Source organism: Triturus cristatus, chromosome 1_1 (genome assembly GCF_964204655.1).
Source record: "Triturus cristatus chromosome 1_1, aTriCri1.1, whole genome shotgun sequence".
Lineage (NCBI taxonomy): Eukaryota > Metazoa > Chordata > Amphibia > Caudata > Salamandridae > Triturus > Triturus cristatus.
In genome coordinates this window covers 1,244,510,863-1,244,529,711 of record NC_140579.1, presented here as the reverse complement: position 1 = coordinate 1,244,529,711, position 18,849 = coordinate 1,244,510,863, and the positions used below count along the sequence as shown (strand labels likewise).

General features: G+C 44.5%; 1 protein-coding gene across 2 annotated transcripts in view; it reads right to left on the bottom strand.

The window, feature by feature from the left end:
- Positions 1 to 2,022: 2,022 nt before the first annotated feature.
- Positions 2,023 to 18,849, bottom strand: part of TRIM33 (tripartite motif containing 33) — a 695,715-nt gene continuing 678,888 nt past the window's right edge. For both annotated transcript variants that reach the window (XM_085652097.1, XM_085652090.1), the window contains 2 exons: positions 4,396 to 4,446; positions 2,023 to 4,319 (listed from right to left, as the gene is read on the bottom strand). In XM_085652097.1, the coding sequence (XP_085508223.1) occupies positions 4,107 to 4,319; positions 4,396 to 4,446 (264 nt within the window). In that variant the 3' untranslated portion in view covers positions 2,023 to 4,106. The remainder of the gene's footprint in view (positions 4,320 to 4,395; positions 4,447 to 18,849) is intronic.

The window sequence follows — 18,849 nt, the reverse complement described above, 5'->3', positions numbered from 1 at the left end:
GCGGCACCAGTCGGGAAAATGCACAGACGGGTGTTCTCTGCACGAGACATCCTTTCTCGCAGCACTTTCACTTAAAATACAAAGTTGGCAGTTGGGGCACCAGTGTGTTAGCGACGCAGTAAACAGTTGATGGAAATCCAAACAGCTCAATCCTTTTAATTTTTCATAAAAATCAGTTTTAAGTAGGAACTCTGAGCATTGGCACTAACCCACCGACCAAGCCCAACAGAGAGTGATGCTCTGTGGTTCCTGCTCCCCTCTCTCACTCACTCAGCTCTCAGGGGAAAGGCACTTACTGCTGCACTCCACGTCCACGCAGCGCTTCAGGTCCGAGAACCTCCGGTCCACAGAGTCCTTCTTTTTGCCCGGGATGGGGCAGCAGCAGAGCAGGGCGGCCAGGAGCAAGTGTAGTCGCCCGGCTGCATCCATGTTGCCAGCAGCGCTGGCTGGAGCGTGTATGTGTGGATGGAGCCGGGTGGCGCGCATGCGCGCCGAGGGGCAGACACGTCAGCAGGAGACAGCAGAGCACGGATCTGTACAAGGAGAATGTGGAAGAAGGAAGGGAACAGCGGGAGGAGGAGGGGAAGGGGCCGGGGCTGCTGCTACATCATCACCGCATTCCAAAGCCATGAAAGGAGATGGGTAGGGGCACATCCTCCCGCAGCCAATGAAGCTAGCGTCTCTTGTCAGCGCAACACCTCCAGAGGGAACAAGCACACCACCGCCTTTCTCCGAGGCAGAGCAGAAATGCCTCGGAGAAAGGCAGCGTCCTTTTCGGATTCGGGGGCGTGTTTTGCTGTTGTCTCCTCCCTGAGACTTCTCGCAAAAAACACGCCCCCCGATCCGAAAAGAACGGGGCCTAATGTGAATGACTGACCTCTTCTCCAATGGCTGGCCAGCATTCAAGAGGCCAGCCAATGGAGAACAGGGGAGAAGAGGGGCGGGTTCAAGCCCCTCTTCTCCAAGTCATTAAATCTCGGAGCGAGACTGCGCAAGCGCAGCCTTCGCAGCCGAGACCTAAAAACGAAAATGGCTGTAATTCACTATTAGGACATGCCACACACATCAGGGCTTGTCCTACCTTATGCTTACAATGCACCCTGCCCTTGGGCCTACCATAGGGGTGACTAATATGAAGTTAAGGGAAGGTTTAGGGACTGGCAAGTGGGTGCACTTGCCCAGTCAGCATGACAGTACCAGACTGCACGCAGGTTCTGCATTGGCAGACCTTAGACACATTTTACTAGGCCGCTTCTGTGGGTGGCACAACCAGTGCTGCAAGCCCACCAGCAACATTTTGTATTTACAAGCCCTGGGCACTCCTGGTGCACTTTACTGGGGTCTGACAGTAAACCAAATAAGCCAATCATGGAATCCAACCAACATATACATTTTATACAGGGAGCACATGCACTGTGGCACTGGTTGGCAGTGGCACAGTGCTCTGAGCAGCTAACACCAGCAAAAACATGAGGCACAACAACAAAAAGTGCCAGGTCTAACAATCGACAATCTTTTCTTAACAAAATCTAAACAAAAACCCACTAACCCTTAGAACACTGCACTCTTAACTCGGAAGCTACATGCAGACTAACTTTTTTTTTTTTAAAACAGGTTTTAAAATCTTTAGCATACAGATGAAGGCAATGGAATATCACCGAGGACAATCTCATTACATTAAATAAAAATAGGCTGCAAAAACAATTGAGGAAGCATCAAGTTACTGTAAGGGAATATGCCGTACCGCCAAACACTTGCTTGTACTTCTGGAAGGTTTAGAGTGCTGTATTTTCAAATAACTAAGGGGAAAAGGCTTTACATTGAAGAAAAAGACCATCTAAAGTGAGTTCATTTTTAAACAAGGCTCTTAAATAGGAAATGTAAAGGTAGTTACTTGCAATAGTGACAGAATCCACATCTGGTAGAAAAGTAGTACAATATATCTATCATACTAGACAAGCAACAAAGTAAAATGTATACCAGTAATAGGAGTTAGAAAGAGAAAAAACAAATACTAAAATATACTTCGGGAGACGTCTTATTGTATAAACATCAGGTAGATTTACAAAGCAAACATTTCCAAGATAGCCTCACAACATGTTAACAATTAAGGTATGTTTTTGATTTACTATGGAGCAGTGGGAGGGATTAACCATCCACGTTAACCCACATTTGGGCAATTCAGTATTTATTTAGACATCCCCATAATCATATTTGTGCAAAGTGATATTTTTAAGAAGATACACAGAGGGAATCCTAACTAAAATGCCATGAAAAGTGGTTAGAAAAAAAGCCCGCCATACTGCAGTTTGTTCTCCTCCTCCGTCCCACCAAGACACAATATCCATGTGCTCTATTAAGAGCTAGAAACATCAATTACATAATCGATGTACCAAAAAAGCTAGAATTATTCCTTATTTTGTTTCCACCACTAATATGACCACACTTTAATTTCTCTGCATGAGTGTGGGTCAATATATTAAGTTAGTGGTTAAAATTTGCAATGCAAGAAGCAAGTCAACCAAGCACCAATGTTATCTTTCAAAAATTGGTGTAGATATGTCTCATGTTACTTGGACAGGAGGGAACATTAATTATTGACATAATGCATTACGACTGCAAAACTAAAAGTTGGGAAATCCTCAGTCATTTATTAATTTGCTTTATTTCTCAAGCAATTCAACCTCTCAATTTTTTGTTTCAATTAAATAAAAAATTAAAAAATAGCTTGAACAAATGTCAACTCAACTTCATTCCTTTCAAGGATAAAGTGCATTCAGTAGTATAAATAGAAATGTATGTAGTTTGTTTTTTTAAAAACAGGTTATATACTTTTCAGATATGAATTTTTGATTGGCAAATATCTGCATTTGGTTAAACACATGTTCAAAGGGGCAACTATTTAAAACAGGGCAACGTCATTCCAGCTTATGGAATAATGTGATTCTTCAACACAATACTTGAAGAATTAATATGAACCCTGACCAAAAAAAGCTTCTGCTAACAATTCTATCACAGGCTTGAAAGGATGAAGAGTTTTGAGGTGTTCAGAGAAAACCTCCAAATATGAATGCAATGCTAGAAATAACACAACATAGTACAACACAAAAAAATAGGAGCACACATGGACTAAAAACAGTGCAGCAAATGTTGCTGCTCCATAAAAAAGTAAATACAGTATTTACAAATAAGACAGTGAATATAAGAAACTGAACATATTTGGTAATATTCATGTTTTGTTTTTCCAGTAGCGGATCATCAAAAAACTGATAGCATTATAAGGGAAGACTGTAGTCAAGCCAAATATTTCTTAAGTTCAGTAAAAGCAAAAGACTAGATATTTGGCACAAACAAACATCCTGTCTCTTATATAACAGTTAAGAGCATGTCCAGATAAAATACAGTTCACTGCCAAAATGAACCATTCACAAAAATGTATAACTGCAACAAGATAGCACATAGGAGTTGATTTAGAGGTATAACAAGAAATAATTATTGTCTACTCATATTTACAAGCGTAATTTCTCTACATTGCTTAACCAATCAGAAAAATACCATGATCAGCAGTCTTAATGAAAATGTTGACTACGTAATCAACAAAGAAAAGCTGACAGTTCCTAAGTTTCATAAACAAACCCAATCAAACCTAAGTGCACTCGAAGCAGTGCTGAAAACAATATCACTCCTTATGTACACTGTAGTCCAGTGTTAATGAGTTAAATACAGTTACTACATGGTCTGGTCGAGTCTTTCAGAAGGAAAACAAGGAAAGTGTAGGTTCACTTAATATGTACAAATCAACATATCAAAACTTCATTCTAATAAAAAATTAAAGTCACTTCTCAGAACAGGGTAAGACAGCTCATTTCAACATATTAGGAAATTAAAAGAAGTAAAAAAAAAATGAAAAACCCGAAGAAAAAAAGCCTTGTCTTCTGCGTTGAATTTTAAAAGAATGTTTTTTTGTGTGTGTAGAGTTTTAAAGTTTAATACTGTCTTAAAGCTGCCGCCTTCTTTAAGAAGTTGTCTCCGCAGGCATTATATTATTTCAGGAACACTTAAATAAGTTTTGTTTTTTTACAATTGATACAAGTCCATATGTTATGTTATTTTATATGCACCGGTTTTTCATCAGATTTTAGACGTTTTTTACGCGGCTGTACAAAGTCCTCATCAGAGTCATCAGTTACTTCGCCGTCATCCTCTTCTGGCTCATTTTCTGGTAAAGGTTGGAAAGTTCTATCTGGATAGACATCTCGCAGTTTTTCCTCAAAATAGAATGCAACCGCCTTCCCAGCTTGTGCCACTTCTGAGTCCGCCTGAAAACAAAATAAAATATTTAACTATAGGTATTGCACATCCCTTCACCAAGTTTGCATGGTCTGAAAATCTTACCTTCAAATTCATCTCTTGTGTTTCTGCATAAACTTGAACAACTTTCATCATCTAAAAAGGATACCAGAGTCAAAAAAAGGGAAATTATAATTCTTTTTAGAGTTAGAAGATTGCATAGGGTTCTAGAGTCAGTCATAACAGGAAAACAGGTTGTTATGACAGATCATATTGGCTCGTGTTAAAATAATGTAAATTTAAATAAAAAAAAGAATACCTATTCCATTAATATTGGAGTTTCTTTATCTCACAAACCACTGTCTCCCCACTTATTACACAACTCAGATGTTTTCTAAAGGGAAATCAATATTGTTGAAATCATATATTCCTTTCCTAAAATGTGTCTAAAACAAATTGATGGTTTTCGTTTTACCCTTAGATCACATCCAATATGCTATCAAACTAATTTACACAAAATTAAGCATTTATTCTAATTAAAATCAAAGCACTGCTTTTTTTGCAAAACAAACAACTATCACTATGGGTTATGATTGACCTTTAAGAACTAGAAGTTTCCAGTTTATGTATTTTCTGCTTTCAAAGGACTTATAATCACTACTTTGATCCTTAGTTTGTAAATGGCGTCTGATACAAATGTTTGGATGTCTGTTTTATTCATACAAAAGACTACATGTTAAGGGATATTACCAATTCATTTCAAATACTTTGAGTAGAATTTGAAAGGGGAAGAATGTTCACTGTTATTGATAGAGCACATAAATCACAGAGTGAGGGCAGTTTACAGTCCAGGCCAGATGTAAATCGGGTCCTTTCACTAGAATTCAATTGCACAAGCATGATCATACAACTTTTAAATCACAGTTGAAATCAGACCAGAATGCAAATATGGCTGTCAATCCAGTTTCACAATCACTGCACTGAATCTGCATTTCTGAGGTACCATATGGGCGGTCAGGCTATTTTCAAGACTAGTTTGGATTTACTGATTAGCTTGACTATTGTAGGCCTGCAGATTTAGCATATCACAAGAAAGAAGATTACAGCAACAGAAAATCAGTTGGAGTGTCTAAATTACATCTTAGGTTTTCTGAAGTGCATGTGCTTATGCTAATCTCACCAAGTTGAGCACACTCAATACAACAGACATTTACTTCGAATGACATTCCCCATACTTTTTCCTACCCAAACATCAGCTATTGGATTGTAGACATTTTGACATGAAAGTCCAGGGGGCTGTTTGACTTAGCAGTTAACCCGATGACTTGTTCTTGTGCATCATGTGCATGACGTACAGTGCTAAATATCATTCTAGCCACCTGCTGTTGGTGTAGTAGGGGTTTTAAGGTATCATGTTAGTGTGATTTCAGTATAAGGCCCAGGCTTGCCTCCTCATTCTACATTAAATAGCGCTTCTGCAATTTCTGAATGCACAGATTTTTCAATTCTTCCAGGGCTTTATAATCTGCGTTAGAGCCAGTTGTATTCAATGTCTGGTTTGAGCAGTTACAATACCTAAATACTTACTTTTCTGTGTCTTGGTTAGAATTGACCCAATAAGATAGTCCGGATTTCAGATCAGGCACTAGCACTATTAACTATTTTAGGCTGTTCAGCCAGAGGTCGCTTTCTTTACAGTTACAAATTAATACTGTCCAAACACTTCAATATTAGATTGAGTGTCAAGTTTAAATTTACTGACTGCTGGATATCAACCTGGTGTTCAATTTTCAGTGCTGGTGTTTATGATATACTAAACAGTCAGGTTAGAAAGACAATGCTTTTCTACCCCCACAAGGGACTAGCCTTGGAGAACAGAACTAATTATTTGGTAGGACTAATATTTTAAGATTGATTGGTAGTCCGTGAAATACTAATCTACTTCAAGCATTTTAATCAGAATGTTATGATCAATTGGTGTGTTAAGAAATCAAAACTATGAGCATTGCAGGACTATACAGATCTAAAGCAATGATAAACATTTCTCAGATATCTCAATGCTGTTCCCATTTTTCTTCTAAAAGCATACTGGCTGCTTCGGAGAAGATTGTGCATTTCCATTAACTGTTGGTGTAGCCTGGTCATTTCTATCTTATTAACAAGTTTATGACTGCTCATGAATAATTGCATGATTCAAGGACAGCTCCTTTTACAATAGATGTGATCACAGAACTGGCGATATCAGAGCTGGGTGTTGAAAAGAACTGTTTCATTTAAAATGCTGCACTTGGCAGGAGATCCAGAAAGGTAAGCGGTTGCAAGGATGAGCTGCTATGAACTCTTACACTGTTGCTAATCTAGTAGGTCAAAGAAACTGCCTTCACAAGTTATATTTAATTTACATTTATTTTTATAAGCATTGCTAATTTAGTGAACTAAGATTTAGAGAACTACAATTAGCAGATCAGAAGCTACTAGATCTTAAAATGTTTAGGTACTTCCATTCCATTTGCAACCAATTTAATAACATGTTTTAATTTCCTTAAAAGGCACCATGAAAATTATAACCACTACTAAAGCTTCCCCCAGTTAACCACAATAACATCTACAAAACATATGTTGATAATTTGTGCTTCCTAACATTTTTAAACACTACAACACAATAAGCAGAAAGTATGCTTTTTATGCTCAATTATATTTGCTAAGCTTTGTTAGTCTAAATGAGATTTGCCTCAAACAGCAACCTACGGGCCAAAGGATAGCAGACGTATTTCAGAAAGAATTAAAATAGCTGATCCAATAAAGTCTTTTAAAGGTGGACAGATAAAATCAAATTATTATATACATGTTTAATATTGCAGGTCTAGGTCACACAAAGGCATTCCAACATTGCTTCCTGTAAGTAAAGCGACTAATTAAACATTTGAATTCTGGGGGCACATGATCAAGGCTAACCGGATTTTAAATTATCCTTCAAAAGTACAGGACAGTGAGAAACATTTCTTTATTAAACCTTGAATAGGTTTGCATGGTTCTTTGACCTCTAAGAAAGCCACATCAAATGGCAAACATTCGATCAGTGACACATCAGGTTTTATACCATTTAGGGCTCAAAATAAAATCACATAAAAAGGTAATCTGTTTTGGATATCAATTTAGAGGCCCAAACATATTGAAAACTTTACAGACCACAGTTCGAAAATACACTACCTATGGAACTTCCTACCTGGAACGCAATGTGAACATGATTTTTGATTTCATGTAATACTGTACTCTGTTGAGGAAATATCACATTTTAAACAAATCCCATTTCTAACTTATAAACACAGTGGGACTAGTACTTGACAGAATGGGAAAAAACACTGCCCAGACTGATGCAAAGGCATGAGGATCTCAAAACTGGCATCCCTGTAATGTTATGATGCAAATGCTTCAGACAGAAATATGAGGCAGGAATCCAGACTGGAAACACACTTGCCTTTAACTATTTTACTTGTTAAAAAAGTGTCAAAGAAATGTTGAAAACATATGGATAAACAAGTAGAGCTTGAACGTGTTTCATCATCAATTGATATTTTCAGACTACTGGAGGAGCATTATAAACTAATTTACTTGTGTTTAAGTAAAAAAAAAATCAAATGCAGTTAAAACGCTTACACTTTGTTCATTTTTAAATGTACTTCAACAATAAGGTGAGCCGATGCATATGATAAATTAGATGATGCAATCATTACTTTAAATATATAGGACAGGTAAAACTCCGACCTGGGAGACTCCAAAAGAAAAATAATTCACTCCGAATACTTCCAGACCCAGCAACTAAATGGTGGATTGATGCAAAGCAACTAAATGGTGGATTGATGCAAAATATATGGGTATAGAAGAGGCTCGTACTGCATAAATAGGATTGCTACTGATATGTATGATGTTTAGGTGGTATTTCAACATGACGACCTTAAGATGTATTGCTTGTTCCACAGGGCTTTGAAGCTGTGATTTAAACGTATGCCCCATGGGCTTGGGCAAACACTGTTTTTATTCCTTTGAGAAAATAAAGAATACATTTAATTACAAGTTGCATTTGCGGCTGCTGGACCTGGCCCTTTTTGCAGGGTCATCCCTAAACTTTTTGCCTTCCTCCTGTATTTTTTCTGACCTGGTGTTGGCTGTTTTATGACTCTGGGCACCTTACCACTGCTGATCAGTGCAAAGGTGCATATGCTCTCCCTATGGTAAAATGTTAATGTGCCACTGCCAACCAGTGCCACAGTGCATGTGCTCCCTGTATAAAATGTATATGTTGGGTGGGATCTATGATTGGCTTATTTGGTTTACTATCAGCCCCTAGTAAAGTGCACCAGGAGTGCCAGGGCTTGTAAATACAAATGCAGCTGGTGGGCTTGCAGCACTGCTTGTGCCACCCACAGAAGCGGCCTAGTAAAATGTGTCTAGGGTCTGCCACTGCAGAACCTGCGCGCGGTCTGGTACTGTCGCGCTGATTGCGCAAGTGCACCTACTTGCCAGTCCCCAAACCTTCACTTAACTACATATTAGTCACCCCTCTGGTAGGCTCAAGGGCAGGGTGCATTGTAAGTATAAGGTAGGACATGCCCTGATGCGTGTGGCATGTCCCAATAGTGAATTACAGCCATTTTCGTTTTTCACTATTGAAGGCTACCTGCTCTCCATAGGCCAGAATGGGCTGCTGGAATTACTACACGCTGTAATCCCAGTGGACTCAGAGAGCATGGTAGAAAGTCAAGTTTAGTATGCCTGAACTCAGAATAATAAAATACTTCTTTTAGTGAAGTTTATTTTAAATATCCTGTGTTTGTAAATATTACTTTTAGAAAGTTAGTATTTACTGACCTGGCCATTTCAGTCCGCCTCTGCTGTGTGTGTGTGTGTGTGTGTGTGTGTTCTGCCTAGTAACAGTAAAGGAGCAGGGCTGGGGAATTCCAGGAGACAGGCTGGCTGCCAGGTGGTGGGTAGAGAGATTACACCAGGATGGGTGGGAGGAGTACACCTTTGACTCTGAATAGACCTGTGCTCTGCCACCACAATGCCGGCTCCGCCCCCTGTGGAGCTGCTGATGTCTCTGCCCTGCTGCTGAAAGGAAAGAGCAGAGTCACCACAACAAAGTGCTCCAAAACTGGACTGAGCCAGGCCCAGGCCCCCTGGCGACAAAGAACAAAAGAATTGTGCTTTTAAAGAAGGAGCCCTGCTCCTAAGAAATCAGATCCTGTTTGCGCCAAGAAGAAACTCTGCCCGAAGAGAAGGACCTGGGAAAGCTGCATGGAGGACTACTGTCTCTGACCTGTGAGACTGGCCTGTGGTGGGTGCCTTGCTGCTGAAGGAGAGGAGGAAAAGACTGAGAAAAGACTTTGAAATTCAACTTGTGCTGAACAATCTCCAAGGGCTTGCTGGTGAACTTGCCCCCTGAACTGCGCCCCAGGAACAGTGGGCGCTACCTTTCCCTAAGAAGAAGAGAAGCTGCTGGAGGTGACCCTGTAAGGTTGACCCCCAGCGAACCTGTGTGCTCCTCTCTCTCTCTCCCCGAGCACCGCGACGTTTGCCACCGGGGCTACCGTAAGCACCGCAAAGGCCTGCCTGCCTGGCCCAAGCACCGCAAGCAACTGCCCCCCCGAGCCGTAGCTCGCAACGCAAGGAAGAGACCCTGGACGTCCAAGCGCGGCGCCTCTGCGACCCTGCGCCGCTGAGATCACTGTAAGGACCCCAAGCACCTGTTCGTCACCTGGACGAAGCAGACAGCGCTGCCACGCGCTAGAAATCACCCCCGAGCCGCCCCTCCTTCTGCCAACCTCGTTGTGCGCCGGGGAATGTCCTCGAGTACTCCACAAAGCACCGCCACCCTCGGACTGCAAGGGACGACAACGAGACGTGGGACACTCCTTTGTGGACTCCTGAGGCCGCAGCGTACCTTACCCTCGAAGAACCAAGGTATTGTGACCAGCGCGCCTTAGTACGAGCCGTACTGCCCTTTGTACGAGCCGTACCTGCTCTGCCGTCCGTGTGCGGCGTGTCCCTGCATCTGTACGACCCGTACAGCACCAAAAGCATTGCCGGTGCTCACGCGGGAAGCGTGAGGTTTGGCACGAGACGTCCCGAACGTGTACGACGCGTACCTACGAGGGTACAGTCCGTACGGTTCACGTCCAGCATACACGTCCTCACGCGAGAAGCGTGAGAAACGGCACGACGAGCCCAGATAGTGGTACGAAGCGTACCGGAGGCGCTACGAAGCGCACAATACCCCAAGGAAGCTTATTTTGAACAGGAAAGTGCCATTTTAGGAACTGTGGACTGCCTAAAAGCATTTAAAAGTAACTGGAACATTATTGAAGCAAGAGAACTGTATTTTGACAACCTGCCTAAAGAAATCTTTTATATAAAGAACTTTATTTTGATATAAATATAGCCTTGTGTCTTTGTGTGGTGGGGTGGTGATTATTGCGTTTGATATCTTGAACGCTTAACCTAATGCCCTCTGGAAATCTAGCCTGACTGCTCGCGCCACGTTACCTAGAGTGTGAGCAGGGATTATTTTTAAAGAGGTAATCCTACACCCTGACTTAGAGGAAAAGGTCCCTGCTTGTCGCAAGTGCATACCTGCGCCAACCAAAGACCCCGGATTCTAACAGCTGCTTTGAAGTGATTAATAGGACATTTGATTTTTGACTGCAAAGCACCTGGCTGTTGAGCCTGGTGCTTTTAGTCAGCTCGATGGTTGGCAAGAAGCCGAATCCCATGCTGGGGCACCCAGGCCCAGATCCTAATGGATTCTAGTCAGAGATGGTGAGACACTACTCCACCCTGCTTGTTGCAGTAAAGTGGTTCATCAAGATCTGGGTGCCATCTGAAATAAACCTCAGTTTCAGCAGGTTGATGTGCACAACGTGCTCCTCTGGAGACCAAAGTGCTCTGATCTCCAGTTACCATAGGTAAACTCCCCTACCTAAGGGTAGAGGTGCCTCTCATAGCTGTGGTCACTGCTGGTGGTTGGCAGAAGGGTATCCCTCTTGATAGGGTCTCCTCCATTCACCACCAGGTCAGGTCCACTGCAGCATCAGGGGGGATCACCATGGTGTTTGACAGATCTCTCAGTGTGGGATTCACAGCCTGGGGAGGAACCACTGAAGAGCTCTTACATGCCAGGCAGCATACCAAACCAGAAGTATACAGGAATCCAGCAGAGATAGTGGGCACCAAGATCAGCAGGACGGGAACTTGAGTTCTTTCCTGAAACAAGAAAATCATGAACTGAATGTCACGGATCATTTGATGAATAGGAAAGGATCGATGGGAGGTCAAATTGTCCCTATGAATACGAGGTGCTGAGAGGGCTCCAGATGAGACTTTAGTAGGTTAACCGAAAAGCCAAAATTCAACAGCAGGGATTCCGAGGCTTTCAGGTGGCTAAACACCTTTTGAGGCAACTTGGCTTTGAGCAGACATTTGTTCAGGTAGGGAGCTACTGGAATTTCAGACCTCCTTAGATGAGCCACCACCGCCACCTTGAAGAGCAGGTGTTAATCAAAACAGGAGGACTGCAAACTGGTAGCGTGTGGACCTTATATCAACATGCAGATGCCTCCTGTGTTACTGCTATATCGGTATAGCGAAAGATGGATCCTGCAAGTCAAGAGACACCACTGAGTGTTTTCCTTGCAGAGCTAAAAGAATTTTAGCCAAGAACAGCGTCTTGAATCTCTCATTGAGAAAGAAAAAGTTCAAAACACATAGGTCGAGGATCGGACAAATCCCCAAAGTTCATTTTGGGGATTAGGAAAGAACACTGCTGCCCAACTTCCTGCTCAGGCACCAACTCTATTGCTCCCTTTTGCAGGAAGGCTTTGACACTTCCAGCTGCAAAATTCTGAGATGGTCTTCTGAGGGAATAGATCTTAGGGGAGCGATGTAGGAAAGCGTCTGTTGAAACAGTAGGGTGTACCCCTTTTCTACAATTGGAGTGATCTGCTAGTCTGACATTTTGGCCTTCCAGGTCTGTAGAAAGGAGGGCATCTGAACTCCCACTGGCCTCAGATTGTCTGGCAAGATCAAAATAGAGCTGATCCCCAGAAGAGGAGGAGACTGTCTGCCAGAGATCTACTTTTACCTGAGCCCCTGTACTACCTGAACAGCTGGGGCTGTTAAAATTGTCTTTTGTGAAAATTAAAGCCTTGCGCAAAGCCCATGAACTTCTATAGCTACTTATAGCAAAGCTGGAGTGGTAGAGAACAGGCTGCAGCCCTTACCTCTTTCATTCTTTCCAGTTTTGTCACCAAAGATCTTTGATCCATCAAACAGTAAGTCCGGTCAGAGTCGATTTGTTACCAAAAGAGACTCCAGCTGTATGGAGCAAGGCGTGGCAGAGAAGATCCCATCACCATGGGGTTAGCAGCATTGAGACCTGACTGAACTGTACGTCTGGCCATGTCCTGACCGTCCTGATCCAGCTCAGGAGAAATGGCTTTTATGTCAGGTAAACTGGGCACAACTAGCTGTGCCACGCCCCACAGGGAAAGTACATATCGCCCCAACAGACACATTGCATTTAGAGTCTTGTGTGCTAAACTGCCTGATGACTTGCCCATAGCCTCCAGTTTCTTTGACTGTCTCCTGGGTTTATATTAAGACCAAGATCTACATCTAAAGTTAGGTAAGTTTTCCACTAGAAATACTTTAAAAGGCCAACACTTTCTGCAATTTTCAGTTCAGCAATGCTAACCTATGGGAGTAAAACAAGAATGATGTTTTGTACGTAAGCTTATGACTTACAAATCCAATCTTTGGGGTTTCAGGTCAACACAAAGACAGGTTCAAGTTAGCACCAAGACCGCAACACCGGCAGCACACAGGTGGCCAAGTGGAGAGGTCAAATACAGAGTCAGGTACCCAATGTTAACGAATGGAGACAGGGGGTGATTGAAGATGCGCTGTTACAGGTAGGTAAAAGCGGTGTTGGGTCAATCCCCAGGGGTTTAGGCTAGCACTGGAGGGGCCACAGGGCAGCACCAAACATACACCCTCAGCAGCAAAGGGGTGGCCAGGTGCAGAGTGCCAATACAGCATCGGGCACACAATGCAAACCAATGGAGGCGATCAGTTTCAGAAAAAGGCTACAGGTTCTGGCCAGGAGCCCAGACGAAGAAAACCAACAGATGCCCAGGTAAGTACTGACACTTGGGACATAGGGACACTGTTGGTCGAGCTTCTCAAAGCCTAGGGGCTTCAGGTGCAGAGATGTCCTTAGACGTCAGAAAAGGGTTACCGGAGCATACGCGATTTGGGGGCGGGGGGGTTGTTGTGTAGAGGCTGCATGTGTCGACGTGGAGTCTGGCAGGGGTCAACATACGATGGACTTCTGCTCAGAATCACATGGGAACCTTTGCAGGACTGTGGGCCACTTGGACTCGGGCGTCCGTTGCAGAGGTGGGCCCGGTGGGCAGTTTCTCAGGAGAGATCTCGAGATCGTTAAAGATGGTTTCTTCTGGGCAGGTCCACTGGGGTATTTCTTCTTGTTGAAGGCAGGCAGTCCTCCCAGGGTTCTGGAGGTAGCTGGGCCTGCAGGACAAGATGACTTTTGAAGCAGAAGCGAAAGGCAGCAGACAGGTAGGCAGGATTGGCGATGAGTCAGTCACCGGTTCTTCTTTCTTGCTGTTGTGGCTCTTTGGTGTACAGGCTTCGTAAGTCATCACGAATCTAGCCTTCAGGGTCTGGGAGTGCCACCTGAATACTAGATTTAGGAGCGTTACTGGGAAGTGACAGGTAGGGGACCAATGACTCCATTATCTGGGGTGTTCTAGCCCAGATTGGATGAGTCCCACCATCTTAAAGATGGTGGGCACTGAAATATGTGCTTCACTTCGCCTCCAGCACCCGAGTGGTTTAAAACCTTTTGGATGTCTGATGAATCATTGGGTGGAATGTTCCACTGTCTATATATCTGGCCCCTGGCCCAGAATTCATGCACAAACTGTTGAGGGAATCTTTTAGGTTATACGGACACCATCTTTAAAACCTCAGAAAAACCTATCTGGTGCCTGTTCTAAGTTTTAGATCGCCAGTTTGGGCAAACTTATTTTCATTAGTGTGAAGCATTATGCTCCCAGAACTTCTGAAATCACTGTGGTCCCTTTGGGGTTTTTCTATAAATCTCATGGGCCTGCCCAGAGTCCAGATTATCCCTATCCCAGACCAACATATATCCAATCTCAGGACCCCTACAATTACCCAACTGCAAATGGATTAATTTGATAGAGTTCATATGATGGAGTAGTTTCTTACCTGTAACTCCAGTTCTGTAGTAGGGGTATCTCTGTTATAGTCATAATCTATGAATAGTCCCGCCCATGTGCGGGGACCCCGGAGCAATCAAAATATCTCTTAAGCTGTCCTGCATTTGCAAACCTGCAAAGACACTTAAGAGACAGACAAAATAATACAGCCTAATAACAATATGGCTGCGCTGGCCAGCACTTCATCTGAAGTGAACACAAAAGCCAAAATAAAGTTTAAATGTCATTTTTATTCACATCTGACATGTTCGTTTATTGTATCACACTCCCTTCACCAAAATCCCTTTAAACAATAGAGAGGAAGGGGTGGACAGACAAGCCCTATAGGCTGTCATTATGTGTCTGCTAAAAGGATACCGTGCCTTTAAGGAACTCTCCAGAGACCCCCGGTATCCCAGGATGCACAGCCAAAGCAAGTTACTTTCAGTTCTTTTTGAAGGTGTATAACAACAGGCCTGATACTGCCAGGTTACTCCACCGGGGAGGAGGGAGGGTCGCTTATGACTATAACAGAGATACCCCTACTACAGAACTGGAGTTACAGGTAAGAAACTACTCCTTCTGTAGTAGGGGATCTCTGTGTATAGTCATAATCTATGAATAGAATGGCAAGCCCATCCCAACCAACAAACAGCGGTGGAGTAAAAAACTGAACACCAACAAATTACTGTGCAAACAAATTCCTCAGCGAAGCCTGTCCAACCTGCGCATCTGCCCTAGCATCAGAGTCCAGGCAGTAATGCTTTGTAAACGTATGGACCGACTTCCAGGTGGCAGCCTTACAAATGTCAGCGATTGGAACATTCCTAAACAAAGCTGTAGTCGCTGCTTTGCCCCTAGTCGAATGCACTGTAGGCTTACCCCCTAACGTCTTATTAGCTTTCTGATAACAGAGCTGAATACAGGACACAATCCATCTGGAGATGGACTGTTTCGAGGTAGCTAGACCAGTTCTTACCGAACCATAATTTACAAACAGTTGATCCGACCTGCGGATGTCTTTTGTCTTATCTAGAGAGAATTTCAACACTCTACGCACATCTAGTGAATGCAGAGACCTCTCCGCCGGAGAGGAGGGATGCTGAAAAAATTTAGGCAAAGTTATCATTTGATTTACATGGAAATCAGATATCACTTTAGGTAAAAACTTAGGATGAGTACGCATTACCACTTTAGAAGCATGGAATACAGTATACGGCTCTTGACAACACAGAGCCTGAATCTCACTTACTCTCCTGGCCGATGTGATGGCCACAAGGAAGGCAGCCTTCCAGGACAAATGCTGCAGAGAAGCCTTATGAATAGGCTCAAAAGGCTCCCTCAATCTGGACAACACAACGTTTAATTCCCATGGTGGAGAAGGTCGTCTAACAGGGGGAAACACCTTACGCAAACCCTGCAAAAAATCTTTAATCACAGGGATTTGAAAAAATGAGGTTTGGGAAGGGCCCTTTCTATACGCAGTCAAAGCTGCGAGATGAACTTTAATAGACTGAAAATTAAGCCCAGATTGAGCTAACTGCAGCAGATAAGGCAAAATAACATCTTCTTTACAGGATGTAGGGTCAATGTCCTTTGCCGTGCACCATAAGCAGAATCTCTTCCGCTTATAGGCGTAAGAAGTCCTCGTAGACGGTCTCTTCGCCTCTTTCAAGATCTCCATACAGTCCTGAGGTAGGTTCATGTGTCCATACTGTACTAGCTCAGGAGCCATGCCGCCAAACTCAAGGACGAGAGATTGGGGTGAACCATCTGTCCTCCGAATCTCGTGAGAAGGTCCGGCCGACACGGCAGGCGCCGGTGTGGCAGAACAGACCGGTGAAGAAGGTCGGTGAACCACCATTGCCTCGGCCACTCCGGAGCAATCAGGATCATCCTGGCTCTGGATTGCGACAGCTTGATCAGCACCGCCAGAATCAGGGGAATGGGTGGAAAGGCGTAGAGAAAGCTGTTGGACCAGCTGATCCATAGGGCATTCCCCAGTGTCCCTGGTTGGTAGTACCTGGACGCGAAGTCGCGGCATTTGCTGTTTTCGGCCGTAGCGAACAGATCGATATCCGGAGTGCCCCACTCTGCGAAGACGTCTCTTAGCACGTCGTCGTTTAGCACCCACTCGTGATTTTCTTGAACGAGCCTGCTGAGCGCATCGGCTTGGGCATTCTGCACTCCCGGCAGATGGGTTGCCGTGATCGTTAGGTTCCTGGCCAGCAGCCAATTCCAGATAGTCTGTGCCTCCCGAGACAGCGTGCGTGAACGGGAGCCCCCCTGCTTGTTGAGGTAATACAGGGTAGTAGTATTGTCCGTCTGAACTAGCAGGGAGTTCGTCTTGAAGGAGAGATGGAACGCCTTCAGGGCCAAGTGTACTGCTCTGAGTTTCAAAAAGTTGATGTGGTAAGTCATCTCCGTCTGTGACCATATCCCCTGAATCTGAAGAGGGCCTGAATGCGCTCCCCAGCCCTGGAGAGACGCATCGGTCACTATGGTCTGGACCGGAATATCCTTGTGAAAGGGAGTCCCCTTGCAGACATTCTCTGAGGAGCACCACCATTTCAGAGACTGTAGAGCGTGTTGGGACAGATGAATCTTGTCCTCCCAACGCCCCCGCCTCTGGTCCCATTGATCCTCCAGACATTCCTGCAGAGGCCTCATATGCAGACGTGCATTGGGGGTGAGAAAGATGCAGGAAGCCATCGACCCCAGTAAAGAGGACACCGTCCTCACTGTAGGAGAGTGGGCTGAGAGGAGGTGCAGGGCCTTCCAACGGACAGATAAGCGTCTCTCCTCCGAAGGACACACGCTTGCGTTCAAAGTATTGACTGAGGCCCCCAAGTACTGGAGACACTGCACAGGGATCGGCACTGACTTCGACATGTTGATGTGCAGTCCCAGGCGATGAAGCAAGGCAGCTGTCCTGTTGAAATGACACTGGGCTTCCTGGTACGTGGAAGCTTTGATCAGCCAATCGTCCAGGTATGGATACACAAACACTTTGTTCTTCCGCAAGTGTGCTGCCACCACTGCCATGCACTTGGAGAACGTCCTTGGTGCAGACTTCAGACCAAACGGGAGTACTGTATACTGGTAATGGTTGTTGCCTACCAGAAACCTCAGGAACTTGCGATGCTTTTGTGCGATCGGCACATGAAAGTAAGCGTCCTGCAGATCTATGGCGCACAGCCAGTCTCCTCGATGCAGCTGAGGGTAAATCTGATGCAGGGACAACATACGGAACTTTTCACTGCGGATCCACTTGTTTGCTTGACGCAGATCTAGAATAGGCCTGAACTCGTTCTTGTCCTTTTTTCTGACGAGAAAGAACCGTGAGTAAAGACCTCTTCCTTTTTGCCTCAAAGGAACAGTTTCTATCGCCTTCTTCTTTAACAGAATGTCCGCCTCCCACTGGAGCTCTCGCACCATGTAGGGAGAGCGCACTGGTGGAATCTGTGGAGGCGGGCTGGTGAAACGAAGACTGTACCCATTGCAAACAATATTCAGCACCCACTTGTCCTGAGTTATTGTTCTCCACTCTGCCAGGTAGTATTGAATACTTCGCCCCACCGGAGCGGGTAACGGATGAGGGGGAAGTGACCTTTCAGGGCTTCGACCCAGCCGGGCCTTTGTTCCCCGACGAGGATTGATGCTGGCCTCTGCCCCTCTGGCGCTTTTGAAAGGACTGCCTCGGGAACTGTTGTTGTTGCTGGTGGTGTTGTTGTTGACCAGACTGACGCCCTTGGCCGCGTTGTTTAGAATCACGCCTGCCATAGGAACGGAATGATCGCTTCTGTTCCTTGGGTTTTTCCAACCCCACGGCCTTCAGGGTTTCTGCTTCGGCCTTCATGCGGGCCATTTCGTCATCCGCATGAGACCCGAACAACGTCGTGCCAGAGAAAGGCAAGTTAGCAATCTTTTGCTGCGCTTCAGGCTTTAGAGAGGTAAGTCTCAGCCAGGAATGTCTCCTCATGTGTACTCCATGACAGTACCCATGGGCCGCCAGCAATGACATCCCCCGCTGCACTGATGATCTGGTTGGAGACCATCATGCCCTCATTGAACACCTCCTGGAAGTCTTCCCATTTATCCCTAGGCAGGGAGTCAGCAAACAGTTGCAGGGAGTCCCATAACGATCGGTCATAGCGACCCAGCAGAGCGGAGGCGCTAGCAGCCTTCATAGTAGAGGCCGACGTAGAGCACATCCTCCTCCCCAAGGAGTCCATCTTGCGACTCTCCTTATCTGGAGGAG